The sequence below is a fragment of the Bidens hawaiensis genome, unplaced genomic scaffold, assembly GCF_021521415.1.
Source record: "Bidens hawaiensis isolate Kalapana, Puna unplaced genomic scaffold, B.hawaiensis_p1.1 tig00012999_1, whole genome shotgun sequence".
Lineage (NCBI taxonomy): Eukaryota > Viridiplantae > Streptophyta > Magnoliopsida > Asterales > Asteraceae > Bidens > Bidens hawaiensis.
Window position 1 is genome coordinate 43,158 of NW_027492089.1, and position 24,888 is coordinate 68,045.

At 36.8% G+C, this 24,888-nt stretch overlaps 2 protein-coding genes and 2 pseudogenes across 3 annotated transcripts; 2 read left to right on the top strand and 2 right to left on the bottom strand.

Moving 5' to 3' along the window:
- Positions 1-1,246: 1,246 nt before the first annotated feature.
- Positions 1,247-3,034, top strand: LOC143542874 (uncharacterized). The gene is made up of 2 exons (XM_077035346.1): positions 1,247-2,000; positions 2,079-3,034. The coding sequence occupies exons 1-2, from the start codon at positions 1,421-1,423 to the stop codon at positions 2,882-2,884; spliced, it is 1,386 nt and encodes a 461-aa protein (XP_076891461.1). The 5' UTR covers positions 1,247-1,420; the 3' UTR covers positions 2,885-3,034.
- Positions 3,035-4,160: 1,126 nt separating this feature from the next.
- LOC143542844 (putative UPF0481 protein At3g02645) lies at positions 4,161-5,200 on the bottom strand (annotated as a pseudogene).
- Positions 5,201-13,297: 8,097 nt separating this feature from the next.
- Positions 13,298-16,021, top strand: LOC143542875 (uncharacterized). The gene has a single exon (XM_077035347.1). The coding sequence runs from the start codon at positions 13,298-13,300 to the stop codon at positions 16,019-16,021; it is 2,724 nt and encodes a 907-aa protein (XP_076891462.1).
- Positions 16,022-17,091: 1,070 nt separating this feature from the next.
- LOC143542846 (phospholipase D gamma 1-like) lies at positions 17,092-22,753 on the bottom strand (annotated as a pseudogene). Its single transcript, XR_013136966.1, has 10 exons — positions 21,450-22,753; positions 20,418-20,534; positions 20,144-20,338; positions 19,360-19,605; positions 19,162-19,230; positions 18,866-19,013; positions 18,643-18,791; positions 18,006-18,170; positions 17,633-17,830; positions 17,092-17,546 (listed from the first exon to the last, which is right to left on the bottom strand). The product of XR_013136966.1 is annotated as a phospholipase D gamma 1-like (transcript).
- Between the last annotated feature and the right edge of the window lie 2,135 nt (positions 22,754-24,888).

A 24,888-nucleotide genomic window follows, 5' to 3' on the forward strand; every position in this document is an offset into this window, starting at 1 on the left:
GTTTGGTCTGAATTTTGACTCGCTTAGATACTACACGAGCACGAGCTCGAGCTGAGCTAGGCTCATTTAAATTTTTCTTCAAAATATGTAAATATAATACAAAAAACATATATAAATTAATAATAAACGCATTATAACCGGCTGAATTCAAGCTTCAAAAAACAACTCTCTAGCCGAGCTCGAGCTTTAAAAAAAAGTTTGAAACGAACCCAACTCGAGATCTCGTAAGTTAAAAGTCAGCTCGGGTTCAGCTCGGCTCGTTTACACCTCTACCCTTGCCAGACCTCGATTTGTATTCGTTCTTCGACAACTGAAGATTAAGCTCCGTCGACTCTGCTCAACTCTCGGTTTTGATTATTACGGTAACCTAATTATCTGAATTAGCTTTTAATTTTGTAATATATAAAGTTATAAACCATTAATTTGAGTAAAATTGTTAAAAAAGCATGTAGCTTTTTAGTTTGTTCATGTTTTAACCTAATATTTATGATTATAGTCTTTATATTATTCCATCTGTGTTTCTGTTGTTATGTTATTGCTCTGTAAGAACTCTTGAAACTGGTGCATACAAGGTGTTCGATGAAATGCGTCACAGAGTTATTACAAGCGAACATGAACTGTTCGGCCGGAAGTTCGTTTATGCTCGTTTATTTAATAACCAAACGAACATGAACACACGTTTTGTTCGTTCATTTATGTCCGTTTATTTACGTTCTTTAATTTTAATAAACACTTAAGTAGTTGTGTTAATAACTTAATATAAATATAAAGATAAAAATCATCATCATCATCGTACTCTGTAATCCCACCAATAGCAAAGCTGTGGTAGGGTCTGAGGAGGGTAAGATATAGACAGCCTTACCTCTACCCTTTAGGAATAGAGAGGCTGCATCCGGTGAGACCCCCGGCTCGATAGTAGATTTGCATCAAGCCTTGGACATAAGGCACGTAACACTCAACCATCGGGACATCGGCCGACTGGTGCATATACCATTGTCTTTTGTCTATCAACGCCACCACATGATGCCTGATTAACCTTCCGCTACTTTTAACGTTATTTTCACGAGATTAGTAAAATGACGTCAAAATTTGTGCACTTTCACTTTAGCCCACCCAAGCCAAGGGTTCACACATATAAAGAGGCTTGGTTGTGTTTGATTAGTTATGTTCATTTGCATTCGTTTATGAATGTTATACTATGTTCGTTTAAGTTTGTTTTTGTTCGTATATGTTCGTGAACTGTTCGTTTAGGTTTAAACGAACGGGCATGAACGAACACGAACATGCCCGTTTTCTTAATGAGCAAACATGAACACGAAAATTTGTTTGATTATATGTTTGTGTTCGTTCGGTTTGTTTACAGGCCTACGTATTGCAATTCTCTTTTGCAGGCTAAATAAGTGAATCACTGGCTGCTGAAATGGATGCTGTACCTGCAGACATCGTTCAGTCTTTCTTGGTCGTGGCAAATTCATCTACTTTAGATGAATCTTTGAAGAGTTTAATAGAATTGGCTAGAATGAGTGACGGTCGCTCTGATCTTGCTTCCAAGAATATGATTAACACAACACTTCATCTCTGCATATCGCTATCTTATCCTTCTTGTGGTGGCACGCTTTTATTAGCTCTGAAACTCATGAGAAACTTATGTGCTGGAGAGTTGCGAAATCAGAACTCGTTTATTGAACATGATGGAGTTGATATAGTTTCGAATATAATCAGCTCTAAAGAAGTTGTTAATGATTCAAATTATGCGATGATTCGAATTGGATTACAGGTTTTGGCCAATGTTTCATTAGCTGGAAGAGAACATCAAAGTGTCGTATGGAATCATATCTATTCTCTGCGGTTTATTGAGATTGCAAAGCTTAGAAAGAAAGAGATTTGTGACCCTTTATGTATGATCATTTATGCTTGTATTGAAGAGAACCAAGAACGGCTTAACCAGTTGTGCTCGGACCATGTTTTGCCTCTTCTAGTGGAACTTGTTTGTACTGCTTCAACAGGTATATATTTTTGTTTCAGAACCAAAATTTGATACTCCAGTCGTTATTTTAACAATTTCTTTTAAATATTTGTACCCGTCGGTTTTGGAGAAGATTGGGTAAAGCTGATTCTTTCAAGAACATGCATTGAAGAACCTTACTTCACACCTTTTTTCTCGAGGCTTTTACATCAAGATCGGTCTTTTTTATTAAATATCTTATCTGAGATGGTAAACGAGCAAATAGAACATATCACACCTTCCAAGGTTTTTGCTTTAGATGTTTTCAAGATTCTAAAAACCAGTTTAGGCGTTCTTAACTGTATTTCACGGCCAAAGTCGAGTCTTCCTACTGATTCTCCCGACATTAACGCTCTTGGATATTCTCTTTGCATACTAAGAGATATTTGTGCAGTTGATGGTCATGTGGATATTATTAATTCATTATTGTCACAAGGGTTGGTTCAAATGCTTTTAGATTCACTTAGTGATCTTGAGCCACCGACAGTAATTAGGAAGACATTAAAACGTGATGAGAATCAAGATTCTACAACTTATTTAGGTAAACTATGCCCTTATATAGGATTCCGTAGGGATATTGTTGCGGTTATTGGGAACTGTGCTTATAAAAGGAAGCATGTTCAAGATGAGATAAGAGAAAAAAATGGGATTCTTTTAATGTTGCAGCAGTGTGTCACTGATGATGAAAATCCGTTCTTGCGGGAGTGGGGTATATGGGGTGTGAGGAACTTATTGGAAGGAAATTTGGAAAATCAACGGGTGGTTAGTGAACTGGAAGTTCAAGGTTCAGTCAACTTGCCTGAGCTGACCACACTTGGGCTGCGAGTGGATGTTGATGAGCAGACTCGACGTGCAAAGCTTGTAAACACCACCAGTTGAAGATTTTTGATCAGGTAGTGTACCATCTGTTCCATCTTGTTTTAATTATGATGTTGGTTCATGAATGATCTTGTTCTTTTAAGTACGATATGTTTTATTTTTAAGTATCTTCAATCTTGATAGTAGGTTTGTTAATTTAGATGATGAATTCCAGTGCACCTCGGTCTCGTGGCTCGCTTGATTTGCTTGAATTAAGAGCATGTTTGGGATTGCTTCTTAAAAGTGCTTATGGCTTTTTGGAAAGGCAAAATATCCAAAATGCCCCTCCAAAAGCACCTAAAAGCTCCAATTGGAGCTTTTAGGTGCTTTTGGAGGGGCATTTTGGATATTTTGCCTCTCCAAAAAGCCATAAGCACTTTTAAAAAGCAATCCCAAACACCCCCTAAACTAGCTAAAAAAACTTGATTTGAAACAATCTGAGCTGAGATGAGTCATTTTTGTAACCGAGCCAATATCAACCATGGCTCTGCTCGGGATATGGCTTGGCTCGTTGGCTCGATCTTAGGCTCGTTTAACCTCAAAATCGAGTTCAAGCCTAGCTGAGTTGCCTCGTTTAATTCGAGCTTGAGCTCGAAACCACCTGGCTAGACTCGGGCTAGACTCGTGAACAGCCCTAAGCTGATATGGTTTTAAGAATTTAAGGTTAATGGTTCGAAAACCTCTTTTTTCATGAATTTTATAACTTTTTTTTTCATGTCATTATGTTTGTTTACTATGGGTTAAATTATTTTTTAAGGCAAGCTATAAATATTAAATATATTGCGAATGGTATTACAATCTTTTGTTAAGTTGTTAGTTTTGGTGGAGATAATAATTTTAACCACCAAATCAGTTTCTATTTTCTTTTAAAAGTTTTAATAAATTATGTTTTATAAAAATTTGAATAAATCGAATATTCGAAGTTCGATTTGGTGAACACTCCTAAAGATTCCCCCTTTCTTCTTCGTGTGCCGCTGCAAACCCCATTTGCAGACACCCTTTCTCTAAGAAATGAATCGGTAACTCGAACCTGTTCATTACATGGATGATAAATCGATTAACATAACTAAATATACTCACCATAGAATAATAAACATATTTTCATTATTTTACCAATCATGGTTGCACACATACATATATAGCATACTCTTTATTTTTTCATGATAGCAACATAGTTGACTTCATGGTTACATTATTATAAAACCAAGCTTACATAGGACTTGCAACACTCAAATCAAACAACACACACCAAAAGAACATACAATAAGCATTGAACGATAGATAGACCTGCAGCCTCTTATAAGTGATGATTCTCCCTTAACGACTTGCAGAGATTATCACATTCGCCTGTGAGACTTAAGTTTGAACAGCGCTAAGAAAAAGACCTAACAAAGCTCCAAGAAGTACAAAAACCGCCCATGGGCTCCTGAAATAATTACTCTTCAGTTGGGAGTAAAGTTGGTAGAAAGGTGGGCAGGAAACAGTCTTTTCACTATGTACTTGTATCATGACCCTGGTTTCCGCATATGCCCTATTATTTGGAACTAACTCACTGGCTACTTCATTGAATAATTGCACGACTTCTTTATCGTTGCCTAAAGACGTTTCAAGCACCCAAGCTTTTATAAGAATCTTAACGTCCTCAGGGCTATCAATTAGAGAATCAAGTAGACATACGTACGATGTGACCCATGCCTCTTTTTATCATGTAAGGATGATTCATATGCTATCAAGTTTATATGCTTGGTGGAACCATTCACTTTTATTCGAGGGAGTTTTACATTCGCTAAAAACCACAACCAACCTCTAGAGAACTTAACGCTAGACAACGACATCCTCCCACTTGGCTGGAAATGAATCCCTATATGTGCAAGCTCACTAGCATTGCGAAAACTGCACCATTCGTGATTTTGGAAAAAAAACATGATACTCGGAATCTTCTACACCAGTGAGACAACAATGAAAAACCTGGAGAAGATGATCATAACAGGCATCGAAGTTAAATCTAATAGGACTAAAACGCTTCATTTTCGGCCACATTAGTGTCACAATATTGCTTTCAGATATGAAATATTCTAACGAAAGTTGAGCAGCTATGTCCGTCAACTGGACCACCTCTATTAGAGCTTTGTAGGGAATCTGGTTTTCCATCAATAACAAATCTAGATGAGCAAACTTAATCTGCCTATTATTTAACTCTGGACAATCTTTACCAAATATATATTTAATGTAATACAAAACAAAACAAGCATCTAGCAACATCATCTTAGCGAATTCCATATCGCTAAACTCGGCTGTCGAGTTTTCTTCATAGAAGTTTCTTAACTCTTGCACCATTTGTGGTTCACAAAGCTTATTGTACAAACTTGTTAGGGTGTCCTTGTCGTCTGAAAGGAGCCTCATTGTGAAACGAGGCTTGAGATTCTGGACCGCCTTGAGGTTCGGGTTCCAAAAATGGTATGGACCAATGGAGACGACCTTTTGGAACATAGTATTTCTCGTAGTCTTTTGACTGGCCCACCGTTGTTGGAACTTTGGGGATTCGGATTGGTGAAGGTAGCGGGGAAGTGGCAGTTGCATCAATACCCGATTCAAAAATCGAGTCAATAATATCCGAGTGATCTTTAGTGGCCTTGATGCTGCCTTGGGTTTGATCTAGTAATTGCGGCATTTTCGGACTTGAGGGTTTAGGATCGTTATTGCCTTGTTGGATTATTTATAATCAAGTGCTTGGTTATGGTATTGGACTATTGGGTTGGTTCAGGGATGATACATATATAGGTACTAATTACCTTGAAAGTTTACTACTTTAACCTTACCTGTAAATGAAGTTAAGAATGCATCATACATGTCAGATTTACTGCCAACCAATTTGGAATATCATAGATCATAATGAGTAATAATTTTCCTAACTTAATACTTGTATAAAGTTAGTGCCATGAGTTTCACATGACTTGGTTTTTTTTTTAAATCTTTATAAAGTTCAAATTATCATTTACATAATTTAAATACAAGTATAACAAAAACTGTATATTTTATGCAATCAATATAAAAAAACTTGGAAAAAATACATTGACAAAAAAGAACAGATCAAAATATTAACAAAAATAAACTTGATTTCGAACATGTCTATGGAAAAAGACCATTGATTTAAGTCGGCATATATAGTAAACATGCCGGGTGTTTATTGGAGGTCCGGATGTAGCAAACCCCAACGTGAATAGACATGGTCGTCTCTGAGAATTTATATGTCCCGACCGAGCTGAAATAAAAAGACTCTTATGGTATGTTTGGTTGGAGGTAATGGAAAGAAGAGGGAATGGAATGGGAGAATGAATTGAATGGATCATTACATTTTCTTTGTTTTGTTTGGTTAAACTATTAGAATGAAATTAATTATTACTTTATGTTATTTGGTATCCAAAAAATATTGTAGGAATGAAAGAGAAATAATAAACACTCCTATCTCAAAATATATTTATTTTCTTTACCAAAATAAAAAAAACTGCAATGGCGACGATGTCAATGGTAGTTCCGGCAACGAAAATGGTGATGGCGGTGTCGACGGTGGTGGTGGTCAACCAGCATAAGCAGTGGTTGTAATGGTGGAGGTGGTGGTGGTGGCGGGGGTGGAGTTGGGGGTGGTCAAGCGGTGGTAGAAATGGTAGTGATGGCGATGGTAGGGTGGCAACAACAACGGTGGTGGCGATCAGGTGGTGGGGGTCCGACAACGACATTGGTGGTGGCGGTGATGGTCAGGTGGCGATGGAGGTGGTAGCGCTGGTGGTAAGGTGGTTGCGGCGGTGGCGATGGAGGAGGAGGTGGTGGTGATCAGGTGATGGCGTTGTTGAGAAAGTATGGTGAAGGAATGAAATGAAAAAAAAAAAAGAATGGGACACGGGTGGGAAAGAATGGTTTTGATGGAATGAGATTCCATGTGTAATGAATGATTTCATTCCGTTGAACAACTAAACACCATTTTTTTCATTCTCACTCAATTAATCATTCAATTCCCCATGTCATTCCTGCATACCAAACGCTACCTTAGACTTTAACGAGTAACGAAATAATATAAGCAAAAAATTTTAGGCCTTATGTAGATGGTTTTTTGTTTTGTTTCAACAATTAAATTTTTAAATAGGCTTACTTAGCTACAAATTAAATAGGTTGTGTAAAAAGTTTTTTGTATAAAATTAAGCTTAAAAATGTCTCAAGTAAGTTAAAACCTATAACATTTTTGTTGGGAGTAATACCCCTTTGCTACTAGACAAAACTAGTTATTGCATAATTAGGGCAAAACATTAAATATACATATATTTGTTTTTATAAATATATATAAAAAAAAATTTTGCCACTGAAAGTTAAGTGTCCCGGCCGGTCGCCCTATGCCCCATGCGGCTCTGTGAATGGATGAGTGGCGTTGTGGATAGAGTCCGGACTTTCGTTCGGCATATTTCATCCGGAACTGCATCAAACTCTAACATGAACGGACGAGTGGTGTTGTAGAAGAAAATTGATGTTTTAAATTTCAAAGAGTTAAATTATATTAAAAATAGTTCCAATTACAATAAAGAGGCAGGTAAGCGGGCAACAAGCTGCGACGCCACCCCTTTTTGAATGGCAAAACCGATTCTACTGAAAACAAAGTTATCGTTCTTCGGTGTCGACGAGTTACTGTGCACGACCCGCTGAACTCTTTTTAGAAACGCAACAACATCGGGGGCAAGAGACCCAAATGTGTCAAAAGCAAAAGGAATGAAGGCGTGTTGATTCTCCACACACGCCTTCTCGTGCTTAGCAATTTTCCTGCTTCTGCCTTTAGCACGGCATGCCTAGCAACAAACCCGGTGTCCCTAAGCCCGACAAGAGGGGACACCCCAGTAAGGTCCACACAAGCATGTCCCCCCCCCCCCCGCCCATCCAAACACAAGAATGTCCGCTGGTCGGAGAGTAGACCTTCCTTCACGTGGATCCGACAAGAAATTCACAGGAGCCTCTTTTCTTGCCGAGATTCCCGCCCGTTTTAACACATTACAAAGGACATCTCTGACCAAATCATGTCTATATTTGAACCCAGGGAGTTCTTTGCAATGAATCGCGTGTTCACCAAAATTATCTAAACAAACCTTACGACAGACCGAGCATGGCTCATCAACTGGGAACAGTGGGATCATTAAACGATATTTAAGAATGGCTCGGTACTCCACTGCTGACATGTGCTGGCCTAACCCTTCGATTGGGGTGACAGTCAAAAAGTCTTGAGCATGAGGAGCCTGAAGACATTCTAATACCGCTCTTTGACGAGTTTGGACGGTTTTACTATAAAGGGCACTCACCAAAGCATTTTGGGCTTTAGGGGGGGCAGTGTCCTTATTAGCGAACCCGCCAAGATCAAAATCGGGAATAGAGTTGTGCAAATAATCCATCGCACACCCAAAATCGGAATCCAACCCAATCACGCAAAATGTGGTCCTGTAACTTCCAAGATTGTGCTCTCGAGGCGACGAAAGCATAGGTGGAAACATCCTCAGCTGAATATAACCCTAAACCACCGAAATGGATAGGGAGAGAGGCTAGTCTCCATTGAAAATCCCCAAAAAACGGACCCCCACATACCACAATATCCTCAATCGCCGCTCGAAGCCCTTTGTCAAAAACAGAGACAGCTTCCTTAACAAACATAGGCTGACATGTTCGGAGTCCAAACAACATTTTAGCCACCCCCATACATGAGCGAAGCAAGAGAAGCTCACATTGAGGGTCACGCAGACGAGTAAGACATCTCATTAGTTCCACGGCTCTTGAAGCTCTGGTAATGGCTAAACTACTGATAAACCCAGCATCCCGGCTAACCGCACCTCCAAGAAGTTTTACCCCTAACTCCGGTCTCCCAATCCCTATAGGAAATAAACCTACTTTTGCCTTTACCCCATTGCACGACGGCCAGTATACTTCTGTCTTTTTAATATTAAGCTCAAGCCCTAAACTTGGCCCCTTAGATCTAATTATATCCAAGGCTTTAGCCACTTCAATGGCGTCTCCTATAATCGTGCCATCATCTAAGTACCATGCATGGAAAAGTAACTTGCAACCATCTCGTACTTGATGAATGAGGGGGTGTAAAGCTAAAGCAAAGAGAAGGGGTCCTAAAGGATCGCCTTGTTGAACCCCAATAGTTGACTGGATACAATCATTCCCTACATATAGCCTTGCAGGTTGTCCGTAAAGAAAATTAACCCATAGGGAAATAGATGGGCATCTGGCACGAACTTCCTGCAGGAGGGTGGTCCTATCCACCAGGTTGAAGGCATTAGAAAAATCTACTGTAAGCAAAGCCAACGACCCATCCGAGTGGAACATATTAAGAAATCTATTCCCGCTATGAAGCACCGCCTCCGCTCCACTCGAGACCCCCACCCCGAATTGAAAATCACCAAGGTATTTTGCCATCTCTTTCCCAACACTCCTCATAGCCACTTTGGATACAAGTCTTCTCCAAGTCGCGCCAACGGCAATAGGCCTAACCCCATTGTCGGGCTTAAGCAGTGGCGTTAGAGGGGCCGAGGCCACAAACTCCGCCAAAGAAACAGGGCATCTCCCCCCTAACCACAAGTTAACCACCTCAGTGATAACCTTAAGCAACCCCACGACAATCGCGGATCCTTCCCCACATAGGGCATCCAAAATATGTTGGGCCCTAAGCCCATCTCTACCACATGAAGTCCCTTTAGGAAACGATTTAATACACCCTAGGACACTTTCAACGTCCACAACCAAAGGGGCCACCGAGAGTAAGGCATCAGGCAAGGCGGGCGGGGGCAAGAGGGGATGCTTATCAAGCAACGCTTTCATAGTAGCGTCACCAAGAGGAACAACACCCGAAGAGCACAAAACTTTAACTGCGGCCGTGAAGTGCCCATCGGCAACTTTCTGAATACATTGCTTAGCATTGAGGCCCTCCCTCGAATGATCACCCCCGAAGGAGCCCTCATCGGCTCTGGAGCCCATATCCATCGGTTGGTTAAAGAGCGATTGGATAATATCAAAACATCCACTTCCATCACCCCAACTTGCTAGGTGGCAGTTTGAAATATTATATTGAGCTAATGTGGCAGTTTGAAACATCCACCGTTATAGATACTCTAAGTGAAAGTCACCTAAGGATAGAACTTTACTACTTTAGTCTCATCTATATATAAAGTTAAGACTAGTACTTTTCAACCTAATATTGGTTTCATAAAAATAAAAAAGAACAAACGCAACAACCTAGTTGTTTGAACAACTTAAAAATCTACAAGTTTATTCAACTCTCATGCCACTTATCAAAATATAGTTACATCTATATATATATATTTTTTTCTTAACTACTTCTCTAATATTTAATTACTAAAAAACTTGTAATCCCTTAAACTGAAATAAAAAAATAACAAAGCATTACTTAGTTTTTTATAACATCCTAGTATAAATTTTATTAAAAACTGTGTTTGTTCAAGAAAGTATATTTTAATGTATAAAATAAATATTGACATTTTAATTTTTTATATTTAAAAAAATAACTTTTTTTTAAATAAAATAAGTTAGTAGTTATAATAAAATTATTACTTTTAATAAAATAAAAGATAACCATGCCCTACATTTATTTAATAAAAACTTAGGTTGTGTATGTGTGTAAACTATTGAGTTGATTTAGGTTAGGTAGGTGGAGAGAGAAACGGATGAGCTTGTGGTGAATTATTATGGAAGAGACTTAGTGTTTTATGTGACCCATGTTCGATTTTAGTTTTAACATTTGGTTTTAGCAATATTAGGGTGATGATGAGAAACTAGACAAGACTGAGGAGTATGTGACATTCACTAGTTAGATCCTTAAACTGAACGAGTTTTTATCTCATCACATTGTTGTGCCGTTGAACGAGTGTTCATGGGCGTTGGCCTCATGTAAGAGTTTTCCCCGGATCAAAAGACGAGTATATCCGGATGTGATGAATTTAGCTAGTAGCTATTTGAAGGATTCGTTGAACGTTAAAAAATGTGAAAGATAGATTTTCTTTTAATAAAAGTTTAGGTTAGATCAAGCCACCAATAAAAATAGCGTAAGAGGTTGGTAGCCAGTTGGCAAAGCCCGAGTCTTTAGAACACTGTACTTAATCTGTAATATATATAAACGAAAACCCAAAAATCCTAAGTGTCGCGATGTGGTCGCTCCCACTTTTTAAGGAGTCACCAGATTTGCTTGATTTTTAAATGGAGGTTTCTCATGCATTTTACCCGAATTCATGGGTATGAGTCTTACCAAACCCAGATATTTCTTAAACGGGTTATAACATCTCATTAAATTAAAAATTATTCCCACCAAATTATTGATGTAAAATCCTATAAAATAGGATATACTAAAAATTATTATATGATTTTCAAAAAAAAGTTATTTATAATTAAAAAACAATTTTATAGTAAAAAAAATTAGCGGGTCTTAAGTCTTACCAAACCCATATAACTTTTAAACCGGGTTATAACATCTTAGTTATTTGTGAAATCTTTTTATCATCAAGCTCTAAGTATATTATAAATATCATTAAAATAAATAAAATTAAACCCAAAAAAAATATATAAATATTAAAAACGAGAAATGTAAAACAACCCCCGTAATACGAGAGATAAAAACTAGTGTGTGTGTATATATAATATATATATATATATATATAAACGAAAACCCAAAATTCTAGGTGTCGCGATGTGGTCGCTCCCCCCTTTTTTGGAGTCACCAGATTTGCTTGATTTTTAGATGGAGGCTTCTCATGCATTTGACCCGAATTCACGGGTGTGAGTCTTATCAAACCCATATATTTCATAAACGGGTTATAACATCTCATTAAATTAAAAACTAATCTCACCATATATTTTATATAATAATCTTATAAAGTAGGGATATACTAAAAATTAATATATGATTTATTTAAAGAAGGATATATATTATTTATAATTAAAAAAAACAATTTGTAGTAAAAAATAAACGTATCTTTGGTCTCAGCAAACCCATATAGCTTTTAAACTGGGTTATAACATCTCATTTATTTGTGAAACAATTTATCATCAAACCATAAGTATATTATTAATTTTCATATAATAAAAAAAGATAAAAATTCAAAAAATAAATAAATATTATAAACAAATAATATAAAACATGCAATGGTCATCCAAAGCACACAACTAAGTTCCCAAATGACAATCATAACTTTTATACAAAAATTCTTAACTTTAATTCTACGTTTTCATAAAATCCTATCATCGATCATGCCGTCGGAGAGGTGTAAGTATCCCAAGCCAAAACTATGAATTATAAAATATATATTTGCTGTTTTTAAATATACCAATAATACATCAATATTAGTTCATTTCATGTGTTGAAAAGCTTATTAAATCATACAACCTGTTTGAAAAATTGATGCATTCATCATGCTTAGTGTATTTTAAAACTTAATAATTTACTCTATAACACTAAATAAAAGTAAATTAGAGTTAATTAGTATTTGTTTTTGTTAAATACACCATAAGACAAGGAGTAGATACCAAAACCCGGTCTAAATCACCTTCGTCAATGTTAATTAATAAGATTATACAGACTATTTAGTTTTAGGAAAAATATTATGGGTATCTATTACGTTAATTCCGAACCTTTTTTCAATCGAACCAATTTAGGCCCATAAACCGACCTGTACACGCTAGAGGTGCACAAAAAAAACATGAACCGGGTTTTTATATTTTCGAGATTTTACTACCCGAACCCGTATCAGAACCTACAGTATCAAAACCCGTACTCGGAACCGGACCCGATTTGTACCAAGTAATATTCGAAAACCTGAACCGGGTTTTTCCAATACCCGAATTATATCCAAAATTACCCGAAAAATACCGGAAAAATACCATAAAAAGTGCAGTCCCTTAAAAAACTCAATCTATACCGAAAAATAGCCAGGAAAAACCCGAAAATTGGGTTTTTTCAATACCTTATAATAGGGTATTCAAATGTCCGGTTTTAGAATACTCAGTTATATATCTGACCCAAACCAAGTACACAGGGTATAGTTTTTAGAGACAATACTCGGACCTAAACCCAACCCAGGAATTACCAATAACTGGTCATTCTCAAACCTAATTCTATACCCGAAACCAGGTTTAAAAAAAACCCGATTTGTGCACGTGTACACTACACACATCTACTTTTCAATTATAATCATTTAGTTAACTAAAAAGTTCAAATGGCATTTTGGGCCCATGAGATGAAAATATAAGCCCAACCCATAAAAACTCACAAAGCCCAAAAACTCTTCCAAGATTCCCCCTTTCTTCTTCTTCTTCACCTGCCGCTGCAAACCATTTTCTGCAGACCTTCAAAATGAATCCATAAACTCAAACCCAATTATTATTATTACATGGATGATGTTACGTTCAACATTCATCCTCAAACTCAAACCCAAAAACCCAATTCATTTCACCATCAATTTCACACACTCCTCTGTTTCACCATCACCCATTAATCATCATCACAATAATAATAATAATAATAATAATAATAATAATAATCATAAAAACCAAGACTTTACATCTGATTTACTCACCTTAATTTCTTCTCCAAATACCCACCAAAACCCACATCTCAAATCTTTAATCCCATCAATAACCCCATCACAAATCACCCATCTTTTCAACACAAACCCTAATCTTGAACACCATAAAGCTCTCACCTTTTTCAATCTTTTCACCCAAAGATCCGGATTCAACCCTTCTGTTGAGTCCTTTGCATCATTGCTGAGAATCTTGGTGAACAATCGCGCGTGGAATGCCGCCGAAAAGACCCGGATTTCGATGGTCAAGGCGTGTTTGACCGAACATGATGCCAGGTTTGTTTTAGGGGTTTTGAGGGAATTGAATGGTTGTGGGTTTAAGATTAGTGTTAGGTGTTATAATACATTGTTAATGTGTTTGTGTCGGTTTTCGATGGTTGATGAGATGAAATGTGTGTTTTTAGAGATGTTGGATGATGAAATTATGCCGAATATTTATACGTATAATACGATGGTGAATGGGTATTGTAAGTTAGGGAAAGTTGATGTGGCCCGGGTGTATTTTAATAAGATTTTGCAGGCGGGACTTAGTCCCGATACGCATACGTACACGTCGTTGATTTTAGGGCATTGTCGGAATAAAGACGTTGATAGTGCGTATAACGTGTTTGATGCGATGGTTAAGAAAGGGTGTCGAAGAAGCGACGTTTCTTATTCGAATCTAATACACGGGTTTTGTGAAGCGACGCGGATTAACGAAGCTTTACGGTTGTTTCGTCAAATGGGAGATGATAACTGCTTCCCGACGGTTCATACGTTTACGGTTTTAATATCTGCGTTAAGTAGGGTTGGTAGAATGACGAAAACATGGGAACTGTTTAACGAAATGAGTGAACGAGGGTGTCGGCCGAATGCTCACACGTACACGGTTCTTATTGATGGATTGTGTAAAGAACGAAAGGTAGACGAAGCAAGAAAGTTGTTAGACATGATGGAAGAGAAACAAGTGGTGGGGTCCGTGGTGACGTACAATGCTTTGATTGATGGATATTGTAAGGACGGAAACGTTGAAGATGCGATCAAGATGTTTGAAATTATGGAAAAGAAAGAAGTAAAACCGAACGTTCGTACTTACAACGAGTTGATTGGTGGATATTGTAAAGTCGATAATATTCACAAGGCTATGGCTTTACTTGATAAGATGATGACGATGAAACTATCACCGACTGTTGTGACTTATAATTTGCTAATACACGGATATTGTAAGCATAATGATGTCGATAATGCTTATAGGTTGATTGGTTTAATGAAAGAGAACGGTGTTGATCCTGACGAGTGGACGTATAGTGCGGTTATACAGGCATTATGTAACCGAGGGAGTGTAGACGAAGCTCGTGAATTGTTAAATTCTTTAGAGGTGAAGGGGTTAAAAGCGAATGAAATTCTCTACACGACTCTTATAAATGGATATTTCCAAATTGGGCAAGTTGACCACGGGTTGACTTTATTTAACAAAATGTTTATTAACGATTGCTTACCGAATTCTTGGACTTATAATGTGGTGATATACGGCTTGTGTAAAGACGACAAGATTCAAGAAGCTTTAGTTTTTTTAGGAAAGATGATAAAAATCGGGTTCAAACCGGAACTCACTACATTTACAATTTTGATTGAAGGGTTTTTAAAAAGATACGATTTTGTCGATGCTCGTAAGCTTTTTATTGAAATCGGTTCGTCCGGACTGAAACCCGACGTTTGTACATACACTTCGTTTATTCTTGCGTATTGCAGTCAAGGGATGGTCAAAGAAGCGGAAGATACGATGAATGAGATGATCGTGAAAGGCGTAGAACCCGATACAGCGACGTATACGGTTTTCATCGATACGCATTTTCGTGCACGAAATATAGATTCTGCTTTTGATGTTTTAAAACGTATGATGGATGCAAAATGTGAACCGTCGCATCATACGTATGCTATAATAGTGAAGCATCTTTTAGTCTTGCAACAAAGGGAAAACATAAAATTCGAAAATTTGGATCTAAATATTGGTAACGTGTGGAAGTTAATGGATTTAGAGACCGCGTTCGAGTTGTTTACAGAAATGGTCAAACGGGGTTGTGAACCGAATGTCAAAACTTTTGAAGCGTTGACTGTTGGACTATGCAAAGAAAATCGACTTGAAGAAGCGTGTAGATTGGTTCGTCATATGTTAACAAACGGGCTCGTTCCAAACGAGCATATATACACTTCTTTAGTAAACTGTTCGTGTTACTTGCGAATGTTTGACCAAGCGTTGACTTTAATAAACAGTATGGTTGACCATAGGTTTTTACCACATTTAGAGTCGTATAAGTTGTTGATTTGTGGATTGTACGATGAAGGAAAGCGTGAAAAGGGTAAAGAGGTTTTTTGTGGGTTGCTTGACGGGTACAAATACAACGCGGATGAAGTCGCGTGGAAGATTTTTCTTGACGGGTTGTTAAAACACGGGTTGGTTAACGAATGCTCTGAGCTCGCTGATGTCATGGAGGAAAAAGGTTACCGTATCAATCCACATACGTCTGTAACGTTGGTTGAAAACATGAGTGTTTGAATACGTTTGAAACAAGTAATCTTGATTTTGATATAATGATATGTGGGTCCCGTTTGACGGGACATATCAAGAAATACGGGCCTGTAAAGCAAGGGGTTCGTTGGACCGAAGGTCGTTGAAACTTGAAAGCACATGATCTATCCTGGAAGCTAGAGCGGTTAATGTATACAGATAATTTTTTTTTTTATTTTTTTTTATTATTATTATTATTTTTTGCATATTGTGTATAAAATTGTGGATAACAATTCTAAAAATAACATGTTAATTGTATTGCAGATGAATGATGATGTCACAGCAGTTGGTTCTTTTCTTCCAGCATTGACAAGATCTTTTAAGGTTTAGACTTTAGAGTTTAGACACGCCTGTAAGTATCATTTTTGGCGGTTCGAAATGAGGATTATTAATACAATTCATTTGTGCATTTTGTTTTCGAAAGAATGTAAATTTTTTTGAGAATAATCACAGCTAAAGATGCAGAATTAGCTTAGTCACAGATTGTGTTTTTGACTGGAACTTGGAAAAGATGAATGTCGCATGAATAAGTTTCTTAAAAGAAGTTTTATACTTTTGATCTTGTTGCTATCGTATTTTAATTGGCGACTGAAGAGCCGTTGCCAAAAAAAAGCCTAATGGACCACTCGAATACTCTGCTAACCAATTAGATTATGTTTTGGATGTGCCGATGGCATGACATTGACTGGGATAAAAAAGTACACTATGCTAGACAAAAGCGTAAAATTAGATCGAGCGAATTTAAGATGTTATCTTAAGTAGTAAAGGTTTGTTTTTTATAGATGATTTAAAAAAAAAAGATTTAAACGTACTCTAAAATATATTTATTGCATACTTAAAGGGATTCAAACTTTGATGAGAATAAACATCAGATGCTACTAGGCCAAGGACCATTGGCGTTTTTATCATTTGATATTTAAATCAACTATTAAGCTAACAATTTCATAAGCTATAAACACACGAGACACTTATTGTTACTGTTAACCTGTTTAATCATTATGTCTTACAGTTTTTTTTTATCGATTTTGCTCGTTTAAAGTGCTAAAATTTAATATATATGTAAATAGATAAAACAAATCTTTTCTCAAACTTGTAATGCTTTTGTAGTGTAAATCTTCCTTGTTATGATCATATACATATTTGAAGTCAATTATTTGCAACAACAAAGAATCTATAAACTAAAAGTTGGTTCTTTACAAAAATCAAAAACTCATTTTTATCAAATAGTCAAATTCTCTTGAATACCAAGAAACGACCCGATGATTTGACCGCCTACATCCAAGAAGCTTTCGAATCCCGGAAGAGATTTCACCTTACCACTTCTAACAACTTCGACTGGATATTTCAGCAGATGACCTTTCATTTCACTTATTTCTTCATACGCAAATTGGTTCCAATTCGCTTCACCCATGGATCTAACCTGTCTCACGCACTCTATCGATTCGGGCTTCAAGAAGCTCTCATGCAATGTGCCGAGATGCTCGGCCCAAAGAGACATTCTATATCCATGTATCTTACAAAACCATCATAACATTTTTCATGTCATTTCACATGTTAAAAAGTGTGAAACTTTTATAACAATAATATACGACTGGTTACCTGTCCTCGTGGATCGGTGAGATTTTTAGCCCAAGTGTGACGAGGTTGGTAGGCCCCCATTGCGATTTCTGTATCTCGAGTTCCCTCCATAGACCGTTGATTTATGTTTGCAGAGCCTATAAGTACAAACTCATCGTCCACTATCATGCCTTTTGAATGAACATAGATCATGAAACGTCTGTATTTACGTGCCAACCCCTACAAATAATCAAAAGCAGCTATTTGTTCACCGTGTTAAATGCAATATAATGTTTTGTTTTTTTTTTCAAGATTAATAATAGTAATTAGTTACAACAAAGCGATTACAATAAAGTGGCAGGCAAACAGGCAACAAGTTGCGCCGCAACCCCCTTTTGAATAGAAGGTGGCTAACCTGAGGAGTAGCATCAGGACTAAGGCCAGGTGAAATATGGTCGTACGCCTCACGGTTCCCTAAACAAAAGAAATTTAAATAGTCTTGCGGCGAAAATGCTTCTTCAAGACCAACTTCCACCAAAGCCTTGTAGATAGTTTGATACATCATTTGCATTGTTTTGTTCTGCAAATTATCATTAGTTAATACTTTCAAAATTGAAGTCAAAGAATGTAATAATAAGGCATGCGCTATACATACACTAGACCCTTATAACCAGACGCCAGGTCCCATCTATACGACTCGCGTAGGCCTATACAGATGGCACAACGTCTTAAAAGACGTCATATATTTATTAATTTTATGCTTTAGAATAGAATCAAAACTCTTAACTTTTAATGGGATTTTATAACAAATTCTAAAAAAACACCCTATTTTTGTTATTTTTTATACGATAAGTTGGCTACGTCCTCCAGAGTATAACAAGGCAAGAATCTTGGACAACACCCAATACTAGGCGTATATACAATCCGTATAGGCCTATACAAGTCGTATAGGCCTCAGTCTCTATACAAGACATTAGGTCCTATAGGCCTATACGAGTTATATAGGCCCTGACATGCTGATGTCTGAATATAACATCCCAATAATAATATACCTGCCAAAATAAAATCCTCTGAGTTGCAGAACCTGTGGGGAAGCCCTCGGGCCACATAGGTATGACAATATACACAGCAAACCGTTCGTGGGCCCTAATTTTACTAGCAACCTTAAGAGCAATCTCCATTGGAATCAAGTTGTTGGCACCTATATGTTTTAACAATAATCCGTTGAGTTAAAATAACTGAACGATAATATAACATTAAAAGAATGTTGCTTACCCAAGTCTTTGTAAGATTTCCAGTTGTATGACGACCCGATAAAGTACTGATTTTCAATGTAGATGAAATGTTGTGCAGAACGGATCGCTTTTACATATGCAGAATGTATGCTCATATCGATTAACACGTTCTTCCCACAAACCAAATTCTGTTCCAACAAGTTTATTAATCACATATTCACAGTTTCACACAAATGTTATGTTTTCAAAAAGTATTAATGTTTTTTTTTTTTTTTTTTTTTTTTGCAAATATAAATATACCCTTGAAATCCAAAATAAAATGATTTATATCAGCACCTTGGCAGTAGCTTCCTGAGGGTCCTTTGGAAATCCTTTTACAGAGTTTGAATCAATCGAACGGAATATCTGCATTGCACAAAACATAATTATATCATGCATATTATTAAAAAAAAAAAGAAAAAACAGTGTGCTTCTTATTCATTTAAAGTAAACGGGCCGCAGTTACTAACTCTATTTTTTATTTATCTTATTTACCTGTACATGCCACTCCTCAGGGTCATCATCACTAGAGCAAGTTTGATCATTTTGACCCAAAATTTCCGGAAACATTTCTAGTTTTAGCAAAGCATCGGTCGTAGTCTTCAGTTTCTTTATGCCTCGTGGCTTTGACGCCTTTACCCATCGTTCCTCAAAGTTGGTCATAATATCATACGCTGCAGGCCCGTCAATCTTGCTATGCAAATCATGCCATGGTTCTCTTGGACAACCACTAACACTCCCCTAATACGAAAAATACCAAAACTTTAATAATTTCCATATTTCTTCATGTAAATTGTACATACTTCATTTTGAGTAAACTGCGGTTTTCGTCCCTATGGTTTGTCCAAATCTGCGGTTTTAGTCCAATAGTTTCAAATTTGTGATTTTTGTCCCTGCGGTTTCATTTCACTTGCAATTAAACCCGAATTCATTAACCCGTTAAGTTTGGCCATTAAACCCATCAGCGTGCCCCTCACGTGAGGGACAGTTTTGTCCCTTTCTCAAATAAACCCCAATCCTAAATCGCAAGTCCCCTCACGTGAGGGGCTGAGGTGTATTTTGGGGATAAAAAGGACAAAACTGCCCCCCACGTGAGGGGCACACTGATGGGTTTAACGACCAGACTTGACGGGTTAATGAATCCGGGTTTAATTGTAAATGAAATGAAACCATAGGGACGGAAATCACAAATTTGAAACTATTGGACAAAACCGCAGATTTGGACAAACCACAGGGACGAAAACCGTAGTTCAATCTTTCATTTTTAACTTTCGATTACCGTGAATGTTGGGTTATGATAATCTTGTGCATGTAGGGTCTCTAAAGATCTAAAAATCGGATGTTGTGGATTATCATATCGCCCGTTGCAGAGGTCAAGTCCACCTATGAAAGATATGATCTTTCTTCTACCGTTTCCAGCGTCAGCATCTACAATCACGGTTTTCTGGTGGTGTGTGTAGATCGTTCCGACTTCCTATGAAACAAAATATGTATATAAATAGTTATGAAGCTGGGAGTAAATAAAACTAGTTAGATTAATATTCTAAAGGTACCTTTTTCTTGACCCAACTATGTTTTTTACCAGCCATACGAGGGCAAAGCAGTACTTGCACGGGAGAGTGTTTAAAGAAACGTCGAGTTCCTTCATCATGAGTTGCCATTAGTCCGTCCTGAAGATTTTAACTCATTTACACCAGTTAACAATATCATCTTATGTTGTACATAATCATATCCTTATTTGTTATATACCATACTAGACATGGCAGCCGTTCAAAAGAGTGAGCTGTGGTTTTCGTCCATGGTTTGTCCAAATATGCGATTTAATGCCAATAGTTTTAAATTTGCGATTTTCGTCCCTGTGGTTTCATTTCACTTGCAATTAAACCCGAATTTACTAATCCTGTTAAGTCTGGTCGTTAAACCCATCAGCGTGCCCTTCATTTGAGGGACAGTTTTGTCCTTTTTTCCCAAATACACCCCAACCTTTCACGTGAGGGGCCTTGTGAATTTGGACTGGGGTTTATTTGGGGAGAAAAGGGACAAAACAGCCCTGCCCCTCACGTGAGTGGCATGCTGATGGGTTTAACGATCAAACTTAACGGGGTTAGTGAATTCGGGTTTAATTGCAAGTGAAATGAAACCGCAAGGACGAAAACCGCATATTTGAAACTATTGAACTAAAACCGCAGATTTGAACAAACCACAGGGACAAAAACCACAGTTTACTCCGTTCAAAAAAACATATTACTTAGGAACTAACTGATCATTGTAGATCACACAGGTTAAAAATATAGCTTAAAATAAACGAGTTAAAGTTTAGTTTTAACGCTTAAAACCTTCTAATCGCTTCTTCAAAGGTAAGATTTCATAAATAGTAAAATTTTGTAGTCATATTTAACACACTAATTTTATTAAAAAAATTATTAACAAAAGGTGATTCGGGTCAACGCAAGCTGATGAGTTTAAACAGAAGCCAAACAATTACCTTCGTTGACCCGAACCGCGTTGATTTGTTATACAAACCATCCATTTTGCCACATAGTTATTATCAAGCTTAAATTAACATTAGAAACAAAGAAACTTACTGTTTTGTACCCCATTATGTTTCTTGAAGTAGGATCATCCCAAACAAGAAGCAACACTCTAACACCTTCTTGCGATTTCATTTTCAAAAGATCTCCCAACGCACACACCGGCTCATTCTCCTCGTCACGAACCAACCTCACTTTATGCCACACAGACCATCCGGTGATGTAAACAAGACGTTTTGCATCAGTAATCGCGTTAAATATATCAACCCAACATGTCCCATTAACATAATGTGTGCCATCACTTAACTCAACATCCGGAAGACTTTTATGCGGCACATGTGCATCTTGGTACAAAGTAACCCTCCCGCCTTTACTTAACGGGAAGTAAGTCCGGGCACACCGTCATATTGTGGGCCCGCCCCAACGCCGTTTTTATATAAACTCAACCTTGCCATTGGTATATATTGCATAGTAAGTGCTAAACTTGCTCCATTTTTACATGGTCTTCCATTTGCATTTATTAATGGGAAAAGACCTTCGATTTTCGACCCTGTATATATATGTTCAACCGGTATAGCAACCGCTCCTATTAATTGTGACCCGACAACATCACTATCTTTAACAAGAAAATGAATTTCAGCTGTATGATGAGCGACCGGTACACTAAAATGTTGATTCCAAATGGGATTTTCACTGTTTGTAAGCACATAAGTCCTTCCAATTACGGCACTCGTTATAGCAACCGCCACATAGGGGTCACTCGTTTGTTTCCCGGAAAACTTGTTCAAAACATCCCCCATTGTTTTATGAAACACATCCATATTCGGAAGGTTCTTCGCCTCGTGCACCCAAATATCAAGATTCCCATGTAACAAAAGAACTTTTAAAGCCTTTTTCTGTGTCCCAAACGGCACGATTTGGTAGTTTTGATGGTTGGCTAGATCTAACGACGCGTGATGTTGTATAGCAACAAGTTGAGTTGAATCAAGTGAGCCCATATGAGAAGAAGAGCCTGTGAAAGCACTTGGATAAGAAGCACTATGATGATGATGATGATTGTGAGACACTTTTTTATTTTCGGAACTAGTCAATAAACACGACGTGTCATCAATGCTACGAGTGTTCATAGTGGGCACACTATCAACATCAACACTTTGATCATGAGTATTTGGTTGAGAAGAAAGTGGATATATGTATCCGGGATACTGGCATACGAAGGGTTGAGGAGGGTGTTGTGGTGGTGCGCCCGGCGGTGATTGGTATGGGAAAGGATAGGGATATTGGTATGGATACTGGTACTGGTATGGGTACGGGTAAGGGTAAGGTGGTTGATTGGAATTAGGGTTATTGTTAGCCATGCATTCATATATGCACACAAAGAGACATGCATGCAATTATGGTTCATGTGGATTAATCATATCATGTATAATAATAATAATAATTGTAATCACAATATAGATCACAACAATTTGATATGATAAAACCTAACCTAAATATGTATATATGTATATATATGTATATGATAAGAGTGTTTATAAATTAATAATATAGAGATGTATGTATGTATGAATGTATGTATGTACCTTTGATAATGGAAGAGGTTGATGGGGATGAATATTACAGATTGAAATTAGAACATTACAGGTGAACGAAAATGGTGGGAAAAGAGAAGGATATAGGTAAAATTAGTTGCAATTATAACGGAAAATCTTTACCAGATTTTTGAAAGTTTGTGGGAAGCCATTTGATTAATAATAATAATATTATTCTTATTTTTTGTGTTTTAACTTTTAAGTCACCGCAATCTCCAATTTGGAGAGCCCGTTGCTCCACACTGGCCATATTATGTTGTCTTAACTGGGTCCACGCTGGTTTCAGAGTTTGACTTGAGCGTTCCCATGGGAAACCATACCGACGGCTTACACTTGATAGTCGATGTGTCATCACAAGAGCAGAACTCTTTGACGTAAATTATTATTTTTTATGGATTTAAATTGTTATTATTATTTTGTTTAGGTCGGTTGGTCTAGTGATAAGAGGCTTGTCCTCCTAAAGTGGAGACGTATGTTCGATTCTCACCTAGACCGGCTCGAAGGACATCTAGGTGATAGAGTTAACAATGAGTTGTATTCGGATTAATATAAAACAACAAATGGCAATGGTGAATTAGACATTCAACTGAAGTGAACAAAATGAATAGTATAGCTATAACTATAGTCAATAAAGTTAGCTAAATAACAATAGTGTCAATTTAGCTAAAAGAAATCAATAAGGTTGACATATTACTTATCATTTTAAGTACTATACATATACAAGTATACAACCATCGTTTTTATATTTTAAAGTGTCTTAACCTTTTTCGAGACGAAACTATTGTTTATGTTATCAAGTGGTTTATAATATTTCGAGTATCAATTACGTCTTGATTACTTTTGAGCATCTCTTCATGTTATGGTTATTTCGCATTCCATTGGTATATATCTTCATTGCTGAGAAGATATAGCGTAACTACACGTTCTAGATAAAATATATTTTTTAACAAGACTAGAACAAAGTAGCGACTCAACATTCATGGCGGTAAAATCAAAATAAGTAAATTAGTATAGTAACAAATATGTTAAAAGTATGACTATGTTCAATTTATTTGAGATAATCTTATGGTGTGATGTTCTAATAACTGGTTAAACGTGTTAACAAGGTCTCTTTCAGAGTTTCAGTCAAGAGTTTGTGAATATTATACTGGAATGCAAGGAAGTTAAAATAGAAGGACTGTTATGCAATATTGAAAAAGATAAGGAGCTACCTGCAACTGGTCAAAAAGAGAACTCGATATCATCTAAACACTAGTTTCCTTCATTTTGTATTTTCGTTTATTGGATTTGCTCTTGTTTATTTGTATTTGGATTTGTAAAATTCTTTTTGAAGTAACAAGAATTGGTATTTTGGTTTCCATTGTTATTTGTTAACATCTTTTTCGTAGTTTGAAAGGAATAAAATTTAAATTAAAATAAGTTGTGTAATACTCGAACGTTGTCACACGTTAATCACTAATAAAAAATTAATTGTCTTCACAACTTGTTAATTTTTTATATACTTGAAATATTTTAATTAGTTATAATTGCTTTCTTAATGAGATCTCACGCTACAGATCAAAAGAATATTGCCACCCATTATTTAATTTAATGAAATCTGCATTAGTTTTAAAATTAGAAAATCTTACATCTAGTTTTATAACTGTATAAGGTATATTAGTTTTTATTAATTTCAACTATTATCTTATAGTCGTTGTCAGTTTTAATTAACAAATTTGTTGTTGACGGTTCCATCTTTCAACGTATTCGTTCCCAACAATGCGCGACTAACAAAATCTTAACTTCGTTACTTGCAGGTCATCAGAAAAACGTTTTTGGCTGTAATTATTTTGTCGGAAAACACCACCTAAACATCGCCACCACCACCGCCAATTGACTCACCACCAACACCACTTGAGCAA

What these genes read in the sequence shown, in the direction of transcription:
- LOC143542874 (XM_077035346.1), top strand. Translation starts at nt 1,421, where the DNA reads ATGGATGCTGTACCTGCAGACATCGTTCAGTCTTTCTTGGTCGTGGCA. An exon ending in GGAACTTGTTTGTACTGCTT is followed by an intron (nt 2,001 to 2,078) that starts CAACAGGTATAT and finishes TTTAAATATTTG; the next exon opens with TACCCGTCGGTTTTGGAGAA.
- LOC143542875 (XM_077035347.1), top strand. Translation starts at nt 13,298, where the DNA reads ATGATGTTACGTTCAACATTCATCCTCAAACTCAAACCCAAAAACCCA.